Source organism: Leucoraja erinacea, chromosome 10 (genome assembly GCF_028641065.1).
Source record: "Leucoraja erinacea ecotype New England chromosome 10, Leri_hhj_1, whole genome shotgun sequence".
In the NCBI taxonomy this organism is placed as follows: domain Eukaryota; kingdom Metazoa; phylum Chordata; class Chondrichthyes; order Rajiformes; family Rajidae; genus Leucoraja; species Leucoraja erinaceus.
This window is the reverse complement of record NC_073386.1, coordinates 17,823,788-17,844,573: the sequence shown is the minus strand read 5'-3', so window position 1 is coordinate 17,844,573 and position 20,786 is coordinate 17,823,788. Positions and strand designations below refer to the sequence as shown.

The window sequence follows — 20,786 nt, the reverse complement described above, 5'->3', positions numbered from 1 at the left end:
TTACTTTACATGTCTTTTCCTACTATTTCTTTTGATTGTTATTTTTGGTGTGTATTAACTTTTTTGTCAATGATTAGTGATGTACAGCACTTTGTTGCAGCTGTGTTTGTTTTTAAAGTGCTCTATAAATAAAATTATTATTATTATTATTATTATTATTATAAATCATACCAGTAGAAATTTAGAAATCAATACATTTCAGAAGCGGACATATTTTGATTTATAATTCATTCCATTGGAACATAGGAAGAAAATATTGTTTTAACAAATCACGAGACCAACTGCAATTTTTCTGATTTGTGTGTCTAATAGATTTTAATCTTTCAATCTATATTTACCACTTCTCCATTCTCAGTTTAATCCACTACACATAATGAGTAGACTATGTGACTACCTGTGCTTAGCTTAAAGACTCAGCGTGGAATCAGGCCTTTTGGCCCACCAAGCCTGAGCGGACCAAGAATCACCTGTACACCAGCTCCATCCTGCACACTAGGGACAATTGACAGAGACCAATTAACCTACCAACCCACACGTCTTTGGGATGTGGGAGGAAAACGCAGCATCCAGAGAAAACCAACGCGCTCACAAGGAGAACGTACAAACTCCGTACAGGCAGCACTAGTAGTGGGGATCGAACCTGGATCTCTGGTGCTGTGAGGCAGCAGCTCTACTGCTGCACCACCCTGCCACCCTGTGCTAAAATACCGATCAGTTAACCTCGAAAGATTTTGTGCAATACACTCATATTATCTTTGTAAATGTTAATTTGAGACTTTTATAGAACTTTCAGATAGTTCCATCCAAGAGGCACCATGACGATTTCCTACACACTAAAAGTGGCAGATGCCCGGTTTGCTGGATTCTCCAAGCTTCTCCTGCGTTGGAAAGGGAGTATTTACAAACTGTTGTACAAGGAGCTCATTGTGTTCGTCAGCTTGTACTCAGTTTTCAGTGTGATGTACAGGTAAAGGAGTATTTCAAAATACTTTATTTTTGTAACTAATCACTGAAGTCCCCTTCTTGATCCCCTATCAAACCATCTCTTTCCCATTTCTGTCCAGCATTTTAGAATCACATCCTTCTCAAAGCAACAACAGCATCTCTCCAATCATCTTTTCTTTCCAAAATCCTAATCTATTTACAGGTCCCTCTCTCGTGCAATTCTTTATTTCAATCCTTCCCATTGGACATGTAACTCGTCCTCAGAAAAGTAACTGCCCCAACTAATGTTATGAATTACCTGTCGATACCCTTGTACATCAGTCCACAGAGGGATGGATGGATGGAGGTACATGCAGAGAGGGCAGTGCCTTGGTAGGGATAAAATAAGTTTTGTTCATTTCAAGCAGGATATATTCAACAATAATCCTCTGAAAAGATAGTCATATAGTTATACAAAATGGAAATAGGCCCTTCAGCCCACTGTCGCCATGCCGATCAAGTTGGCAATCAGTGCTAGTCTTATTTGCCTGCATTTGGCCCCATCCCTTTGAACCCATCCTGTCCAGATATCTGTCCAAATGTCTTTTCAAAATCATAATTTTAGTCACTTCCATTGCTTCCTTTGGCAGCTCTTTCCAGATTGGATCATGCTTTGAGTGAAAAGGTTGCCACTGAGGTTCTCCTTAAATCTCCCCCCTCTCACCTTAAACCTATGCCCTATAGTTTTAAAATCCTGAATCCTGAGGGAAAAAGAGTGTGGGCATTCACTATATCCATGCCCGTCATGATTTTGTATACTTCAATAAGGTCACCCCTCAGCCTCCAACGTTCCAAAGAAAAAGGTCCCAGCCTATCCAACCTCTCCCTATAACTCAAGTCCGCAAGTCCAGGTAAAATCCCAGTGAAGCCTTTGTGCGTCCTTTCCAACTTAATGACATCCGTCCTACACCAGGGCGATTGTAACTGGACATGTCAAAAGAGGAAGAGCCCCAACCCAAAATATCACCTATGCTGTTCTCTAGAGATGCTGCCTGACCCACTGAGTTACTCCAGCATTTTCAGTCCTTTTATGCCAAATGCCTTCTTCACAATTCAACGCCATGATTCGCTACTTTTGGGAAATTGTGCACCTATACTCCCAGATCTGTCTGTTCTACAGCAACTTACAGGGCTCTGTCATTTACATGTGAATCCTGCCCTGAGTTGGCATACCAAAGTGCAACATCTCACAACTGTCAAAGTTAAATTCCATTTGCCATTCCCTGGTTCACCTTCCAAACTGATCTAGATCCTGTTGTAAATTTAGATATCCTTCCTCACATCTGTAATTTTATTAACAATGTCAATGATATTGTCATCTAAATCGTAAATGCAAATAACAAACAACAGTGAACCCAGCACTGACCTATATGGCACTCCACTAGTCATGGGCCTCCAAACTCTCTAACTCACCTTAGATTCCATACATAATACACGGGGCCTTGTCCAAGGCCTTGCTAAAGTCTATAGAGACAATGATCACTTCCCTCCCATCAGTAATACCTCTTAGTGCCCTCTTCAAATTCTATTGATGTTAATTAACTTAAGTCATGTCAAGTCAATTTTATTTCTATAGCACATTTAAAAACAACTCTCATTGACCTAAGTGCTTTACAATAGTGCAGATACTAACTTGCTACAAACAGTGGTACATAGATCAACAATACATACATAAATACACACAGCGCTCCCTCAGAGGACCTCAAGAAAGGCTTGAGAGTAGAAATAAGTTTTAAGTCTAGACTTAAAAGAGTTGATGGAGGGGCAGTTCTGATGGGAATAGGGATGTTGTTCCATAGTCTAGCTGCTGCAACCGCAAAGGCGTGGACGCAACCGTAAAAGCACAATCTGATACTAAAGAAAGTATAAGAGTTCAAACTCAGATAAAAATCACTTTTACACTTACTACTTGTATCTGATGATGTGTTTCTACTTCTGTTTCTTGTAGGTATTTCCTGTCACCTGCACAGAAGATTGTCTTCGAGAAGGTGGCTACCTATTGTGATAAGCAGACAAGTCTTATCCCAATGTCTTTTGTTTTAGGTTTGAATCTAATTTTTTTGTTTAATTCTATAAAACCATGAAGGATGGTTAGATAATAAATCAATATCAAAAACGTGCATTTATATTGTAACTTGTAGTGTAAGGAATCCTGTTTCCTGTTAGTTTGTGAGGATTCTACACAGAATAGGCATAGTGACTGTTATTCTTTCCTCTTGGCAGGATTAAAAAGGAAGTCCTTGGTGTCTGCCATTTCAATTGGCCCCCTGTAATAAGTCAATGTTTTGGTTCTGATTATAAATGCCCTGTTTATCTATCTAGTCCAGTTTTCTAACACGTTGCATACAATTGAATGCCAAACACAACACATTCCTCTTTTTGAAGCATTAAAACCTTTCTCAAACATATAACTAAGTCACAATTTAATTGAAATTCTCACAAGAAGGTAATTTAATTCATATCCTACAAAATAACTTTGGGAACTGGAACTAATATTAAACTAAACAGGGGTTAATGTTTATTTATTATTTTATTTATGTTTTTTGGTTACTTCATACATATTACTTGTATGTGTATCTCAGTTGTATGTATATATATGTCTGTATGCATCTCTAAAAATTGTCTAGGGTATTATTATTATTAATTAATTAATTATTAAATATGGAAGAAGGGTTTAGGGCGAAGGGGTGAGATTAAATAAGTTATTCTTCTTCTCACTCCTTTTCGAGCTTGTAAAGAAAAAGTGTTGGACATTTAAATTTTGCTTTATGCTTTTCATTGCTTTGCAAATATTGCCTGGAATGTCCAATTGTTTGACTACTTCGATTTTGTTGTTGTTATTTATTCCTATTTATGTCTTTACTTGTTCGGAACAAATAAACAAATAAATAAATAAATAATATTAAACATGTTTCTGGAGGTTAATAGCCGAAACACTTAAGATAACAACAAATCAAATGGCCAGGCAGATGTTTGGAATTTGACCAAGCAGTATTTGAACAATCCGGCATGTCATGGTCTAGTCAAAGCATGCAGGGTGAAGTGATAATATGAGAAAAGTAATCTCCCTGATGCATTTGGTATTCCTGTAGAGTCTAATCAGCCTGGTGCATTTCTGCTGTATTATGTACTCAGCATTCCATCATTTGGAATAATATAATTTTCAATTATTTATCTTCTCGGGCACATCACTCCCACCACCATCACTTCTCTCTTGTTCACCATTAGCACACGACCTCATAGAAACATCATTCACACTTTGAGATAATGTCATGTGGTCACTCTACTGCGAAATTTCCTCTGATCCTACATTCTAAACCTTATGTTCCACTCCGCTGACTCTAAACTACCACCAGTTTTCCATTCCTTCTCTTTCTGAACTGAACGTTGATATTTTAGTCAAACCTTCTCTTGTTTCTTGAATTGTTTCCAAAATAATTTGGCCTTGCCCAATTCTCCATGTTAACCACGAGAGACTTAACCATCCCAGCACTTCTTTTTTTGGCCGCCTTTGATGTCTCCCAGTAAATATCTGCAGCTCCAAGCCTGTATATGTCTTTTCAGCATGTCAGGAATTAAGAGTTGATCTTTGTGAAGAGGGCAATATGTAAGTTGTTCACATTTATGTTTGGTTTTTACTTTAACAATGATTTGGAGGGAATATTCATGTCAATTTCTCAGATATATTAGAAAAGGGTAGTTAGGATACAATGACAATACAAATTAGACCAGACCACACCTGCAGAATTTTCATTTTTAAGGGAAAAGAAAACAATCACCGTGGTTAGTTCTTCCAATCCAAAGAACTTTATGGAATTTAGTTATTTTTAAGAAAAATCCCAAGTCCTTGAAAAATAGGCACCTGTATAAACAGGACCTGCTCAAGTGACATGAGACAAGAGTAATTCTTGTCAAGTATGGCCATTACTTGCTGGGAATTGATTGCAGCTTTTTGTTCTGAAAGGAAACTATTTAATGTGCCGTCAGAATGCTTTGGTCTGAAAGTTATGGCTCCCGGGATTTTTACAAGTATATTTCCATTGTGGATTGTTTTAAGATTTTTCCAAACATCAACATAAAATAAAAGTCCACGTAAGTAGAGCTTTTAAGTCGTGCTCCAGTATAATGTCCCAACGAGTGAGAGGGGATGGGCTGATACGAGGAAAAGGCAGGAGAATGGGGTTATGAGAAAAAAATAGATCTGCCATGACTGAACAGCAGAGTGGACTTGATGGGCTGAATGGCCTGATTCTGCTCCTATGCTTTATGGTCATATGTGGGAAGATTTCAGCTTGCACTGCCCCAACACATCACAGGGAAAATCTGAGTTTACCCAATACCCCAACCCATTCTCATTACTTATTGCTGGGTTGGAAAGAGATTGAACATTTTGTAAAAATTGGTACTGTTACCCTTATATTTAGAAGACATGCAAACGGGCATTTTATTGGTGGATGTTCCTCGGCTATATTTATTTTATTTAATTCACGTTTAATCGATAAAGTTTTATTATTAATGTTTATTGTTTTATGTGTCATTCCTAGCTGTCACTGTATGTCATGTTGTCACTTGCGGGCAGAGCACCAAGGCAAATTCCTTGTATGTGAATACTTGGCCAATAAACTTATTCATTTAATCATCCATATTATTAATGGGTTCTGCTACGAGATTACAGATACAGAGTTGTTTCGGTGAAGGCTCTATCCTGTTCTTTGAACAGTAGGGAAACAAAATGAACTTTACTTAATATGCAGGAAAGAACTGCAGATGCTGGTTTAAATCAAAGGTAGACACAACATGCTGGAGTAACTCAGCGGGACAGGCAACATCTCTGGAGAGAAAGAATGGGTGAAGCTTCAGGTCGAGACCCTTCGAGACTGGACTTTATCTTGTACTAAATGTTATTCCCTTTTTCGTGTATCCGTACACTTTGGATGCTTGATTGTAATCATGTATAGTCTTTACACTGACTGGTCAGCATGCAACAAAAAAGCTTTTCACTGTGCCTCGATACACGTGCAAATAAGCTAAACTATGCTTTCACATTTTATTTTTGGACACGTTTATTTGACACATCTGAGTGCGATGCCAAATGATAAATGTCGTAACATTTCATGCTTACCATGAAATATGTAAATGTAGATGTACCAAGTTAATGTGTCACTTTTTCATATTCTTCTGCACTAATAGTAATCTATAACCTTATCCCCATCACCCACCCTGGCAGGGTTTTATGTGACACTTATAATCGGCCGTTGGTGGAACCAGTACACAAACATCCCGCTTCCTGATCGGCTGATGTGTGTGGTGTCCAGCAATGTTCATGGCGCTGATGAGAGAGGTCGGATCCTGCGACGCACACTTATCCGATACGCCAACCTGTCCGCAGTGCTTATCCTCCGCTCCATTAGCACCAGGGTCCGAAAGAGATTTCCCTCCATCGAACATGTCATAGAAGCAGGTAATGTGACTCATATTTGAAGAAGAATATTTGGGGTGGCACAGTGGCATAGCAGTAGAGTTGCTGCTGTACAACGCCAGAGACCCAGGCTCGATTTTGACTATGTGTGCTGTTTGTACGGAGTTTGTACAATTCTCACTGTGACCTGCGTGGGTTTTCGCCGGGAGCACCGGTTTCCTCCCGCACTTCAGGTGATGCGGACTCAAGGGCCTGTTTCCGCATTGTATTTATAAACTAAACTGAACTATGAATAATGAGTTGGCATGCGCCTGAATCATTTACTGATGAATACCCATTGGCAGAATCAATAGGAACAGAGCATAAGTCTTTGAATGCATTAGTTCTATTGGCACAACAAGGGGATTGTAAATAGGCATGTGCAACCATAAGAACCATTGTCAGTGGAATAATCAAGTACAAGACACATTAATACAGAAGCCTCTGCCTTTTAATCTGAGATGCTCATGCACACACACTTTCTAGCATGGGATGTGAGGATATTTGTTTGCTGCAATAACCCACTCATGCCACAGTGTTACGCCTTCAATCCTGATTTCTCATTAATTAAGTAAGCAAAAATCAAGCACAAACACCTATATCAAAACCAATGCTCAGTGGATTTTTCACCCATTACGCCACTGAGATAAACTCCTCCACATGCCCAGTCTCCTAGTTCAGCCATACACAATGATTTGGTTAATATTCTGCACTTTATAGCTGGAGATGATAAACCGTGATTAATTGTTAATTATATTCTCTTCTCACTGATACTATGAAACTCCTGGATTGGTCATGTACCATTGTAAATGATCCACTCCACCCATTTAGCCATTTTGAAGTATTTTCAAATCAGCAATATTCAATAATATAAGGTATTAGATAGTGATTACTTGAAGACAATTGCCTGTTTGAAAAGAATAAATCTACTTGTAATTTTAAGTCTAAAACGAGTTCAAAAGGAAATTGCATACACAAAATAATATCATGAAATAGTAATTGGCAGTTTAATTAACACATTTGTCAGACAACATTAGATCAGACGGTCAGATTATCCTGATGCTGAAACTGTGTGTGTTTGAATTAGGTAGTTACAGCTAAAATAAAGAATGGGTTGGACAAACATTTGACCATAAGTGGTGCCACCTAATGTTCATGAATTGAAAACCAGACAACATTCAATGTTATTCCTATGGGATTCTTCCATCTGATTTTTTAATGGGGAATGGAAAGTCTGTCCCTTTTGATTTTAACTTCTCAAGTACATAAATACACTCCCATGAAATAAGTTTGAGTGTAAGAGTCAGGAACTCATGATGCAGCGTTATAGGACTTTGATAAGGCCACATTGGGAGTGTTGCATGCAGCTCTGTTCACCCCATTGCAAGAAGGATGGGGCGGCTTTGGAGAGGGTGCAGAGGAGTTCTACCAGAATGATGCAGGGTATTAGCGACAAGGAGAGGTTGGACAGACTTGGTGTTTTCTCTGGAAGACTAGAGTTTGATGGGCGACCTGATAAAGTATATAAAATTCTGAGAAGCATAGATCAGGTAGACAGTCAGAGCCTTATTCTCAGGATGGAAAAATCATATACTAGAGGCATAGCAAGATGAGAGGGTAAAGCTGCACCATCGAGAGCATCCTTACCAACTGCATCACAGTATGGTATGGCAACTGCTCTGTCTCCGACCGGAAGGCATTGCAGAGGGTGGTGAAAATTGCCCAACGCATCACCGGTTCCTCGCTCCCCTCCATTGAGTCTGTCCAAAGCAAGCGCTGTCTGCGGAGGGCGCTCAGCATCGCCAAGGACTGCTCTCACCCCAACCATGGACTGTTTACCTTCCTACCATCCGGGAGGCGCTACAGGTCTCTCCGTTGCCGAACCAGCAGGTCGAGGAACAGCTTCTTTCCGGCGGCTGTCACTCTACTCAACAACGTACCTCGGTGACTGCCAATCACCACCCCCCCCCCCGGACACTTATTATTATTTATTCAAATCGTTTGCTATGTCGCTCTTCAATGGAGATGCTAAATGCATTTCGTTGTCTCTGTACTGTACACTGACAATGACAATTAAAATTGAATCTGAATCTGAATCTGAAGTTTAAAGGAAATGTGCTAGGCAGGTTTTTTACACAGAGGATGGTGAATGCTGGTGGTGGAAGCAGATACGATAGTGACATTTAAGATACTTTAGGATAGGCATATGGATATTGAGGTTTGGATTAGGCACAGGCAGATATGAGTTCTTGGTTCTTGGTTTCTTGGTCCTCCAAAATATTCCAAATGGAATTTAAACTGGAGGTGGTGAAGGGAGGGATTAAGCCAGAAAGGGTTATTGGGAAGAAAGAGCTACTTTAAATTTAGTTGCATCTGGTTGGGTAACTTTATTTGGGTGGAGATTATTCCATGCTTTAATTGTGCGTGGGAAGAACGAATTGCTGTACACGACTGTCTTTGTAGCTGGGATCACAAATTGGGTCGAATGCCCTTGTCTGCTCCTAATTGGTTTGGGTTTGGTGTAGGTCTTGTAATCTATGTCGAGCTGACCATTTAACATTTTGTAAAAACAGGTCAAATGGTGAGCTTCACGTCTGTCTTGGAGAGGGTTCCACCCCAGAGAATTCAGATGTTTGGTGACACTCGCTTCTCTCTCATAGGTGTCAGTAACAAATCAAGCTGCCTGTCTTTGGACACGTTCGATGGAAGAATTTTTTTTTTTTGTGTATGGGTCCCATGCTGCAACTGCGTAGTCCAAATGAGGTCTAACGAGGGTGAAGTATAGCTTCTCCTTGACAGAAGTTGAACAATGATGAAAGTTGCGCCTCAGGAAGTTTAGGACACCTGGTCTTGGCATCATGTTTGGCACAGACATTGTGGCTGAAGGACCTGTTCCTGTGCTGTACTGCTCTATGTTCTACATTCTATTTGCTACTCATTCTTGTTTACAGGTTTTATGACCCATGAAGAGCTGGAGAAATTTGAAAGCCATTACTCTGACTTTAATAAGTATTGGATTCCGTGTGTGTGGTTCACAAATCTGGCAGCTCAGGCAAGGAGAGAAGGACGGATCCGTGATGATGTTGCTCTCAGACTACTGATGGATGTAAGCCTGATCCCTAGCGTACTGTAAATAAATCAGTGTGCCCTATTTACAAGAAGCGCCTGTCATTGAGTTGGAGGACAAAAGAGTGTACGACAAAGCTCACGATAAAATCCACTGCACTTAAGGAAGGGAAATTCACTCAGAGAACAACTCGTCTAAAGCATTCAAGGTTGTACAGTGGCACAGATGGTACAGTGCCACACAGCACCAGAGACCCAGGTTCGATCCTGACCTTGGGTGCTGTCTGGGTGAAGTTTACAAGTTTTACTTGTGACCTTGAGAGTTTCCTCCAGGCACTTCAGATTCCTCCCACATCCCAAAGACATGCAGGTTTTAGATTCATTGCCTGTAAAGTTGCCTTTAACGTGTAGAGTATGAGGGATAACATGGAAATCGTGTGAATGGGTGATCGATGCTTGCTATGGACTTAGTGGGCTCATTAAACATTGAGAAAACTACCTACAACCAATTATAAAGCAATTACTCTCATTGAAAAAAAGAGTAATTTCTCCAGGAAACTACAATGAGTGGAGCACAGTTGGCACACGCATTATCTGCATAAAATCATTCTTAATCTCATTGAACAGCATGAAAAGCAAACCTGACTGAATGACAAATTATCCAGTGGTCTTTACTATGGAACAGAACTACCATTGTTTTCAGCCTACAACACGTTGATGAAGTATAAATGAACACCAGTGTGCAGCATCACTTCAAATGGTCAAATACATTATACGTTAGACTTTAGAGATAGAAACATAGAAAATAGGTGCAGCAGTAGGCCATTCGGCCCTTCGAGCCTGCACCGCCATTCAATATGATCATGGCTGATCATCCAACTCAGTATCCTGTACCTGCCTTCTATCCATAACCCCCTGATCCCTTTAGCTACAAGGGCCACATCTAACTCCCTCTTAAATATAGCCAATAAACTGGCCTCACCTACTTTCTGTGGCAGAGAATTCCACAGACTCACCACTCTCTGTGTGAATTTTTTTTTTCTCATCTCGGTCCTAAAAGACTTCCCCCTTATCCTTAAACTGTGACCCCTTGTTCTGGACTCCCCCAACATCGGGAACAATCTTCCTGCGTCTAGCCCGTCCAACCCCTTAAGAATTTTGTAAGTTTCTATAAGATCCCCCCTCAATCTTCAAAATTCTAGTGAGTACAAGCCGAGTCTATCCAATCCAGATACAGCGTGGAAACCCACCAAGACCGTGCCGACCAGCGATCACCCCCCACACTAGCACTATCCTAAACACTAGGGACAATTTTACCAAAGTCAATTAACCTGCAAAACCTGTACGTCTTTGGAGTGTGGACGAAAACCTGGAGAATCTGGAGTGTGAACCTAGAGAAAACTCAAGCAGCTGCAGGAATAATGGACAAACTCTGCACAGACAGCACCCATAGTCAGGATCGAACCCGGGTCTCTGGTACTATAGGCAGCAACTCTACTGCTGTGCCACCATGCCGCCCCTTCTGCTCACATATTCCTCAGTGATCGTCACTACATAAATGATGATGCATCACTTAACATAATTTGTATACCTGGTATATATATACACACACACACACATATATATGTATATGTATATATATTTCTATATGTAGATATATAGATATGTAGATATATAGATATCTTTACTTTCCTTTCTTGCAGGAATTAAATCTTCATCGTGCAAAATGCAGTCTGTTGTTTCACTATGACTGGATTAGCATTCCTCTCGTGTATACTCAGGTCAGTATTTTATTGAACTTCACCCCACAAAACTGAATGATGCCAACTTCAATCCACTGCTTATGCCAGGTCTGTTGATCTCTAGCATACATGGTATGCATTTTGGGTCAAGGGGAAGGTGGCAGGAAATGGCCCTGGTCTGCCAGGCTATGCTGAGGAAAATGAGCTGAGAATCACCTCAAGACGGCGAAGTCATAAAAATACTCCCAAAAGGTAGTACCTGTATTAGCAAAGGTAGTATTGCACAGGTATGTAGCAGGGGTAAGAATGGGTTCAAGCAGATGGATAGTTATTCAACTGCTGTCAATGCTCACATGCTTACTGGGAGGAAGAAATAAAAGTTTTTTTAAAGTTTACATTTATTGAGTTATTTTAGGTATAAATGCAAACAGCCTAATTTCATCCCAATGTTTAGTTTAGTTTAAGAGCTTAGAAATACAGCGTGGAAAGAGGGCCTTTGGCCCGTCCAGCAATTCCCGCACACCAACACTATCCTACACACACAAGGGACAATTTACAACTTTACCAAAGCCAATTAACCTACAAACCTGTACGTCTGTGGAATGTATGAGGAAACTGGAGCATCCGGAGGAAACCCACGTGGGTAATGGGGAGCACCATCTATACAGACAGCACCCATAGTCAGGATCAAACCCGGGTCTCTGGCGCTGTAAGGCAGCAACTCTACCGCTGCGCCACCGTGTAAGTTATCTTTTCCTCTTTTTGGGCAGGGGAGGGAACTCCTAGGTGGTGCTGAGAATCCAGTTCATTGGCATTTCACTGAAATCAGAAATTCATGATGTGGGGAATTTACCTACATCAATGTATGTCACATCTACCACTGAGTCTTTGCATAGATATAATTTACAATTTATTAGAATTCTTTGAGGATCTATCGAAAAGGGTGGATAAAGGAGAACCTTTAGATATATCTGAATTTCCAAAAAGGCACCTGACCAGCTGCAATATAAGGGATCCTGAGGTAATATGTGCGTCTAGGAGCATGTGAGGCTGGGAAAGCACATCTCGGACCCGCAGACCCTCAGCATAGGAGCACCGCAAGGCTGCGTACTCTCCTCTCTCCTCTACTCTCTCTACATCAATGACTGCACCTACACTGACTCCTCTGTCAAGCTTCTCAAGTTTGCGGATGACACAACCCTGATTGGACTGATCCAGGATGGGGAGGAATCTGCCTACAGACAGGAAGTGACACAGCTGGCGTCCTGGTGCCATCGAAACAACCTGGAGCTCAATGCACTTAAGACACTGGAAATGATTGTAGACTTTAGGAGAGCTCCCCCTCCCCTCGCCCCCACTCACCATCAACAACACCACAGTCGCATCTGTGGAGTCTTTTAAATTCCTGGGAACCATCATCTCCAAGGACCTTAAATGGGGGGCCACCATCGACTCCACAGTCAAAAAGGCACAACAGAGGATGTACTTCCTGCAGCAGCTGAGGAAGCACAATCTGCCACAGGCAATGATGGACCAATTCTATACGACCATCGTATAGTCTGTCCTCACCTTCTCCATCATGGCCTGGTTTGGCTCAGCCACCAAGCACGACATCCAGAGGCTGTAGCGAATCATACGATCAGCTGAGGTTATTGGCTGCAACCTTCCCTCCATTGATGAACTGTACACTGCAAGGGTCATCTCTGACCCCTCTCACCCTGGCCACAAACTCTTTGAATCACTTCCCTCTGGAAGGCAATTCCGGACTGCCACAGCCAGACATAAAAACAGCTTTTTGTCCCATGAGTAGTAGCTCTACTAAATAACCAAAAAATCTGTAGCCTCCTTTTGCTCTGGTATTTTATTTAATTCTCATGTTTAATTGATGTCTTATTATTAATGTTTAATGTTTTATGTGTCATTCCTTGTGGGCGGAGCACCAAGGTAAATTCTTTGTATGTGAATACTTGGCCAATGAACGTATTCATTCATTCATTCAATATGTTGGTAAGGATACAGGAGTGGTTACCACACAGAAAGAAGAGTGTTGGGTACAAAGAACATTATTTGACTTTTACTGGGGTGTCAACAGGAATAGGTGGCAGGGGCTTATCTAGTCACCACCAATATTAATGAGTGGGAGAGACAGTCAATAGACAGTCTGTAATGGAGACATAGATATCAAGAAGTGGGAGAGTTGATAGTCTGTTTCCTGTGTTTGTTAGCCTGAGGAAGGGTCCCGACCTAATATGTCAGTCTGAGGATGAGTCCCCACCGAAACGTCACCTATCCATGTTCTCCAGAGATGCTGCCTGACCCACTGAGTTACTTTAGCACTGTATTTTTTTTGCCAAGATAAATACCTAGATAAAGAAGCCACATACTGAACCACCGGGAGATCAGGTTGGTTAATGCAAACCGATCTCCCAGTGGCTCAGCACTTCAATTCGCCCTCCCATTCCGAATCAGACCTTTCTGTCCTCCATGGCCAGAGTGAGTCCCACTGCAAATTGGAGGAGCAGCACCTCATATTTCGCTTGGGTATGAACATTGACCTCCAATTTCAGGTAGTCCTTGCTTTCTCCCTCCTTCCCCTTCTCAGCTCTCCCACAGCCCACTGTCTCCGCCTCTTCCTTTCTTCTTCCCACTCCTCCCTCCCACACATCAGTCTGAAGGGTATCGACCCGAAACGTCACATATTCCTTTGCTGCACACATGCTGCATCACCCACTAGGTTTATCCAGCATATTTGTCTACCTTCGATTTTTCCAGCATCTGCAGCTTTTTCACAAGAGTAGTTCTGCAAACTAATTTTTTCTGATCTTGTGAATGGCCCACATTCCATGAGTTATGACTGTCCCTTTTGTTTCATTCACAGGTGGTCACTCTTGCCGTTTATTCCTTTTTTGCTTGCTGTCTGATTGGACGCCAATTTCTTGATCCAAGGCCTGGCCACGAAGACGATAAGATAGACATCTATGTTCCTGTCTTCACCTTACTGCAGTTCTTCTTTTATGCAGGCTGGCTTAAGGTCAGGACTTTGCAATCAATTGTGTAAATTAAAAGGACAGATTAAAGGAAATTAGATGTTTATAGGGAGTTGCATGAAAATTACGCAACGGTGAATCCGCAGCCCATCTTATTATTCATTTCTAAATTTTATAAATTAAAAATTCATAAGCATGGGAGAAATTCATGGATGGATCCCAGTATCATGTCCAACTTCACATTCTAATACTGTTTATTTAATAACTGTCTGTCAGAACCTTTGGAAGGCAAGCTGTGAATAAACCTAAATATCTAGCAGCTTAACTTAAGAAATGCAAATCATTCAATAGAAATTCCAGAGTGATCAGTTATAACCAATAGTGCATGTGGACTATGTGATCTGTGCCAAACCTTTTTCTCCTATGGTTATTCATACATGTAATTTTCCAATTTTTCATTAAAGCCATCTCATATGATTCTCACATCAATAAAATGGACTCTACCAATAATTTTCTCTGAGCTGCTTTCCTATCTTTCTTCCATAATCAGGTCGCAGAACAGATCATTAATCCATTTGGGGAAGATGATGATGATTTTGAAACAAACAAACTGATAGACCGCAATCTTCAGGTATGTTAATATTGTGCTTAATAATAATAATAATAATAATGCATTTTATTTGCTGGCGCCTTTCTGGACACCCAAGGACACCTTACAGGACATAAAATCACAATACATTTATCAATATTAAAATCAAGTTGATTAAAAACAAAAAAAAAAAAAAAACATTTTAAGTCATTAAAATCAGGGTGATCATGGTGGAAGTTATGTCGGATATGCTAATCTAAACAGGTGTGTTTTGAGTTGTGATTTGAATTGATCGATAGTGTCCAGGTGACGGATGGGAGGTGGGAGAGTGTTCCAGAGATGTGGGGCAGAGCAGCTGAAGGCTCTGGCACCCATGGTGCTGAGTCTAAATGTGGGGACAGTTAAAATTGCAGCTGAGGAGGAACGAAGTGACCGGGAAGGAGTGTATGGTAGCAGCAGGTCAGAGAGGTATTGGGGAGCAAGGTGGTGTAGGGCTTTGAAGGTCAGCAGTAAAATCTTGTAGTTAATCCGGTGGTGCACAGGGAGCCAGTAAAGCTGAGTGAGGATGGGTGTGATGTGGTCCGATGATCTGGTGCGGGTGATGATCCGGGCTGCAGAGTTCTGAATGCATTGGAGGCGATGAAGAAGTTTATGGGAGGTGCAAGTGAGGAGGGCGTTGCAGTAATCGATGCGGGATGTGACCAGAGCGTGGATGAGGACTTTTGTATTGTCTTTGGAGAGGGAGGAGCGGAGTCTGGAGATGTTGCGGAGATGAAAGTATGCAGAGCGTGTGATATTGCTGATGTGGGGGCCAAAGGAAAGTGTACTGTCCAGAATGACGCCAAGACTTTTGACATGGGAGGAGGTGGGTATGGGTGAGCCGTCAACTGAAATGGTGAACGGGTGGGTTTTGGAGAGTATGGACTTTGAGCCAATTAGCATGATTTGTTTTATTTCCATTGAGTTTTAGAAGGTTGAGTGACATCCAGTTGCTGATAGCTTGAAGACAGGTGGTGAGGGCAGTTGGGGGAAGGGAGGTGTTTGGTTTTGTGGAGAGGTAAAGTTGTGTATCATCGGCGTAGCAGTGAAAATTGATTCCAAAATGATGGAGAATATTGCCAAGAGGTTGAATATAGATGATAAAAAGCAGTGGCCCCAGCACCGATCCCTGAGGAACACCATGGGTGACTGTGGCAGTTGTGGATGTGATTATTTCCCTGGATGAACTGTTTTCTGTCGTGTAGATAGGACCTGAACCAAAGTAGTGCATTGTTGTTGATGCCGGTGGCAGATAGACATTCCAGAAGAATTGGGTGGGAGATGGTGTCAAAGGCTGCTGTGAGGTCGAGGAGGATCAGAATGGATAAGTGTCAGCTGCGAGGAGGTCATTTGCAATTTTTACCAAGGCTGTTTCAGTGCTGTGATTGTGGCAAAAACCGGACTGAAATGGTTCAGAGGTTATTGTTTTGAAGGTGGACTTGAAGTTGTGTCACTACTGTCCTTTCCAGAAGTTTAATGATGAATGGGAGGTTGGAGATGGGGCGGTAGTTATTTGGATCAGAACCTTATTGCATTTTTGTGCAAAAGGCACGTGTTTTGGCGCTGCAGAAATGGCTGACAGTAGAGACAATGACAGCAGATACCTCCCTTAGTCTTCACTTGTTACTTAATTTTAATCAATAACATATCAAAGTGCCAGTGTTCTTTCTGACCCCAGTGCCACCTCAGAGAAAATATTGCTATTTGTTTTATTATATTCACGTGTACTGAGATACAGTGATGCTTTTGATGTGTGATAGCCAATTAAATCAGATAGTGGCATATATTAATACAATGGGGAAAGGACAAAGTGCTAAGAGTAACTCAGCAGGTAGACAAAAACGCTGGAGAAACTCAGCGGGTGAGGCAGCATCTATGGAGCGAAGGAAATAGGCGACATTTTGGGTCGAGACCCTCCTTCAGACTGAGCAGGTGATATAATAACTTCAGCTCAGGGAAAATTATAGGTAGAGTCCATTTTGCTGATGTGAGAATCATATTCGATGGCTTTAACTCAGCAGGTCAGGCAGCATCTGTGAACTCTGAAGAAGGGTCTCGACCTGAAACATCACCTGCTCATGTTCTCGAGATGCTGCAGGGTTACTCCAGCATTTTGTGTCCTTTTGTGTATTAACCAGCAACTGCAGTTCCTTGTTTAAATGGAGTTGAATGCTGTTACAATGGGGAATTGACTTCAGAGTGTATCTGACATCAATGGCCCCTTCGAGCATTGACTTTGGAAAAATTAGGTTATCAGAGAAATTTAAAAGCATCACAAAGATCAGATTTTCAAGTTTTAAATAATGATGATTAATTAAAGATTTATTTTGGGATCTGCCTTCGCTCCACTCTCTTAATGTTGTCTTGTGCATATTGAAAATCTTTCAGCTTAGTAATTGTGGACAAAGTTATTTTTGTGCTTCACAGGCCACTAGGATAATTCAAAGAAGCCATATTGTATTCTTTACAAACATAGCTTTATTCCTCATCAAATAATACCTAACATTAAGCAAAAAATCATAACATATACATGTATAAAACAGTATTGAAGACAATCAGGTCTTCCAACTAAAATAGTGAATCCGTTTTTCTTTCCACAGATATTTCCAGTATTTCCTGTTTTTATTGAATATTTCCAGTATTTGCAGCATTTTTGATTTTGACTATTTATTGGTTATGCAGGTTTCCTTTCTTTCAGTGGATGATATGTACCTGAATCTTCCAGCTTTGGAGAAGGATAAATATTGGAACAATACTGCACCTCAACCTCCTTACACCACTGCCACAGCTAGCGAGATACACAAACCATCATTTTTGGGATCTACCTTCGATATGCAGTCAGTATAAGTTCCATTCTATATCTTCATAAGTGGTGGGGGAAAACTCATTAAATATAAGCAATGGTTTAATTCACAGGATGAGTACATCATTGCCAGACCTGGCATTTATTGTCCAACCTTATTTATCTCATAAACAATTGCTTGTAGGATGGGGTGGGAAATCTGGATTAACAAATAGACCAGAGGATAGAAGGATGGCAAATGTATTTCCCCAAAAGCCAATAGTGAACTAAATGGGGATATAAGGAACTGTAAATGTTGTTTTATTTAAAAAAAAAACGTGCTGGCATAACTCAGGTCAGGTTGCATCTCTGGAGAGCAAGGATATGTGTCGTTTCGGGTCGGGACCCTTCTATATTAAAAAAATTGAAAATTGAAAGGCGCGCGAGGTATCTCTGGTGTAGGTCGTAAAGAACTGGACAAGGGGCGATAGGATGGAATCAAGGTATTTGGAGATGTGGGGCAGGAGCATGCAGAAACAATGGGTCTGTTGATGGATTATGTGAAAGACTAGATGGGTTGTTGTGATCCATGATGGGCATCACTGAGACAACTTAATTTAAATTCGGGAACTGTCAATATTGCGATTCAAATCTACTTTTGAGACAGACTCCTAGTTAGTAACTATGATATACAGTATTGTATTAGTTGGCATACGAGCCAAATTTATTATCCAAATATTATTTTTTCAGTTAAATACAATTTCTAAAGTAATTTATATTATTTTATGTATATTACTTGTTTATTGAATGGATTTAATTCATTTGATGAAATACCATTGATAGCTTATCAAAATAAGAGACTTATTCATGATAACTTGTATTAATATAGCATCTAAAATATATCCCTAAGGATCGTCATGATGTTATCAAATGAATGCAACTTGATTGTATTTAAGTTATCAGAAATTTGAAATATCCATTTCACTCTGGGACTAGGGTTCTGATTTAAGTCCACTTGAGGTTTTTTTTTACAATTAGCAGAGATCACACAAATAATCACAAGATCCAATGACCTAAAGAAATCCAAATTATTCAATTAGATATCCATCAGAAAAATTATCCATAATTATTTCAACATCCATTATATATAATTAACTTCACGTTTTTTTGTTTTTTTTAGCATGATCGACAGCCAGGTACAGCAAGAGTCAGAAATGGAGCTCAAAGTTCACACTCCCTTATTTAATCACTTCCTGAATGTTGCTGCTTCACCGGCCATTAGTCTTAGAAACTTTGGCTGGGGCAGTAAACAAAATTCATTACACAGCCACATGGAAGGCAGCTCTTCAAATTGCCAGCTCAATGAAGCTGATCTGGTCATACGTATGAAGGAAGAGGAGTATGAAAGAGGGGATCAAGACAGACCCACTGAACCTAGTCTTGGTTCCCTACTGAAGAGCTCAGATGATCAAAATTAGTGTGACAGCCCGCTGTGCTGTAGACAACCGTATGGAAAAAAATGAAAGAATGTCATCTGCTTTTCCGCTTGCAAAATGTATGAACAATGAATTTTCCAGTTTCAGGTAACTCACCCCATGTTCTCCCAGTCATTTTTCCAACATAGTTCTCTTGTCCTTTTTTCATCTTCCCCATCCCCTTCAATCTGCCCATGATTCCTGCCTCATCAGGTTCCATTGATCATCTATCAGTCTAATTCCAACAAGTGCAAGTCATTTAAATGCAAGTTAAAAAAACATGCGTCAGAGGTTATGGAGATATAATATCAAAGGGGGGGGTCAGTATTTGTGTGTGTGGGGGGTGGTCTGCGTGTGTGTGTAGCTACAGCCCCCCCCCCCCCCCTCCCGACCGCACGTTGAGGGGACGGGAGCAACGAAATTCTAGAATATTGATGGGTTTACAGAATGGCATTATAAATGAGTTGTATTCCAAGCTGCTATGTAAGTGTTACAATTCACATCATGACTAACACAAAACTGTCAGCTGCACACGTCACAAAGCACACACTGAACAGAAATATCTTCTTTTTACGTAGATCACATGGGTGACATTCTTATCTCAAGGTTTGCAAATTCGTTAAGGGAAAACTTCCCATGACTGCAATGATCTAGAGGATGGGGTTGTTTTCCTAGGCAGAAGGCTGGAGAGATTCCCGGCATATTTCTGATAGAGAATGTTTCTGGATAAAGAGGTTGAAAATGTTGAGTTGATATTCAAAACAGATCAGCAATTCTTATTGAGCAGTAAACTCCAGATGCCTATCCCTGCTCCAAAATTTGTAAAAATTCAGATATACAATTTTCAATGGACAAGTAGTCAGATTGTGTTTTTTTTAAATAAAGTGTTTATTAAGTCATTTCCAAAATATATCACTGCAAATTGTATATCACAATATCAAAATATATCACTTCATTTAAACTTTCCACGGACATAGCACGGTTGAGCCACTAATCCTCCATGTAGAGACGCTGGAAGGGGGAAAAAATTGTGGTATTAATACAAGCCAAATTCTAATTAGTATGCTGAAGTGCATTTAATGAGAAAACTTTTTCTGCAATTCTTGCAATTCTCCATTCAGTCCCTGCATTCCGTTAGTTTAAGTGGTGCTTAAATACCATCTGGCAACTTATTTCCATGCCTTCAGTCTACAAAAGTAGCATCATTAATTCAGTAGCAGAACTGGATAATGTTGTCATCATTAGATCAGGAAAAAGTTGATTAGCACCAAGCACTGGAGGTCTACATTCAATATAAACTCATTGTGAATGCCATCTACCAACAACATCACTGATACGTACCATGGAGACTTCTGTTCAGATGGGCCACTACTTTGCCTTTCACACCCCAATCTTCTTCAAGTCTAAGAATACAAAAGAAAACACAAAGATATAGTACCTCAGTAGGCAAACAAGTAATGTTGCTGTCCACTTAATATCCTTCCCAAGTCTTCTTCAGATCACTAGGTGTCACCACAGATATTCAGTAGCAGAACTGACAGAAATTATCATCATAAGACTAGGATCATCGACAGACTACCAATGGTAGACAAGGATTAAATTGACACAGCCATGACCCAAAACAACCATCGGTCGGCCTCCACAGAAGTTGCTTGACCCACTGC

The 20,786-nt window shown here is 40.6% G+C and overlaps 1 protein-coding gene across 1 annotated transcript; it reads left to right on the top strand.

Annotated features, from left to right (window-relative positions):
- The first annotated feature begins 238 nt into the window (after positions 1-238).
- Positions 239-19,125, top strand: LOC129701311 (bestrophin-4-like). Its single transcript, XM_055642476.1, has 9 exons — positions 239-967; positions 2,933-3,027; positions 6,212-6,445; positions 9,394-9,548; positions 11,212-11,289; positions 14,129-14,281; positions 14,788-14,868; positions 17,548-17,702; positions 18,828-19,125. Exons 1-9 carry the CDS (start codon positions 816-818, stop codon positions 19,123-19,125), a joined length of 1,401 nt encoding a protein of 466 aa, XP_055498451.1. The 5' UTR covers positions 239-815.
- The last annotated feature ends 1,661 nt before the right edge of the window (positions 19,126-20,786 follow it).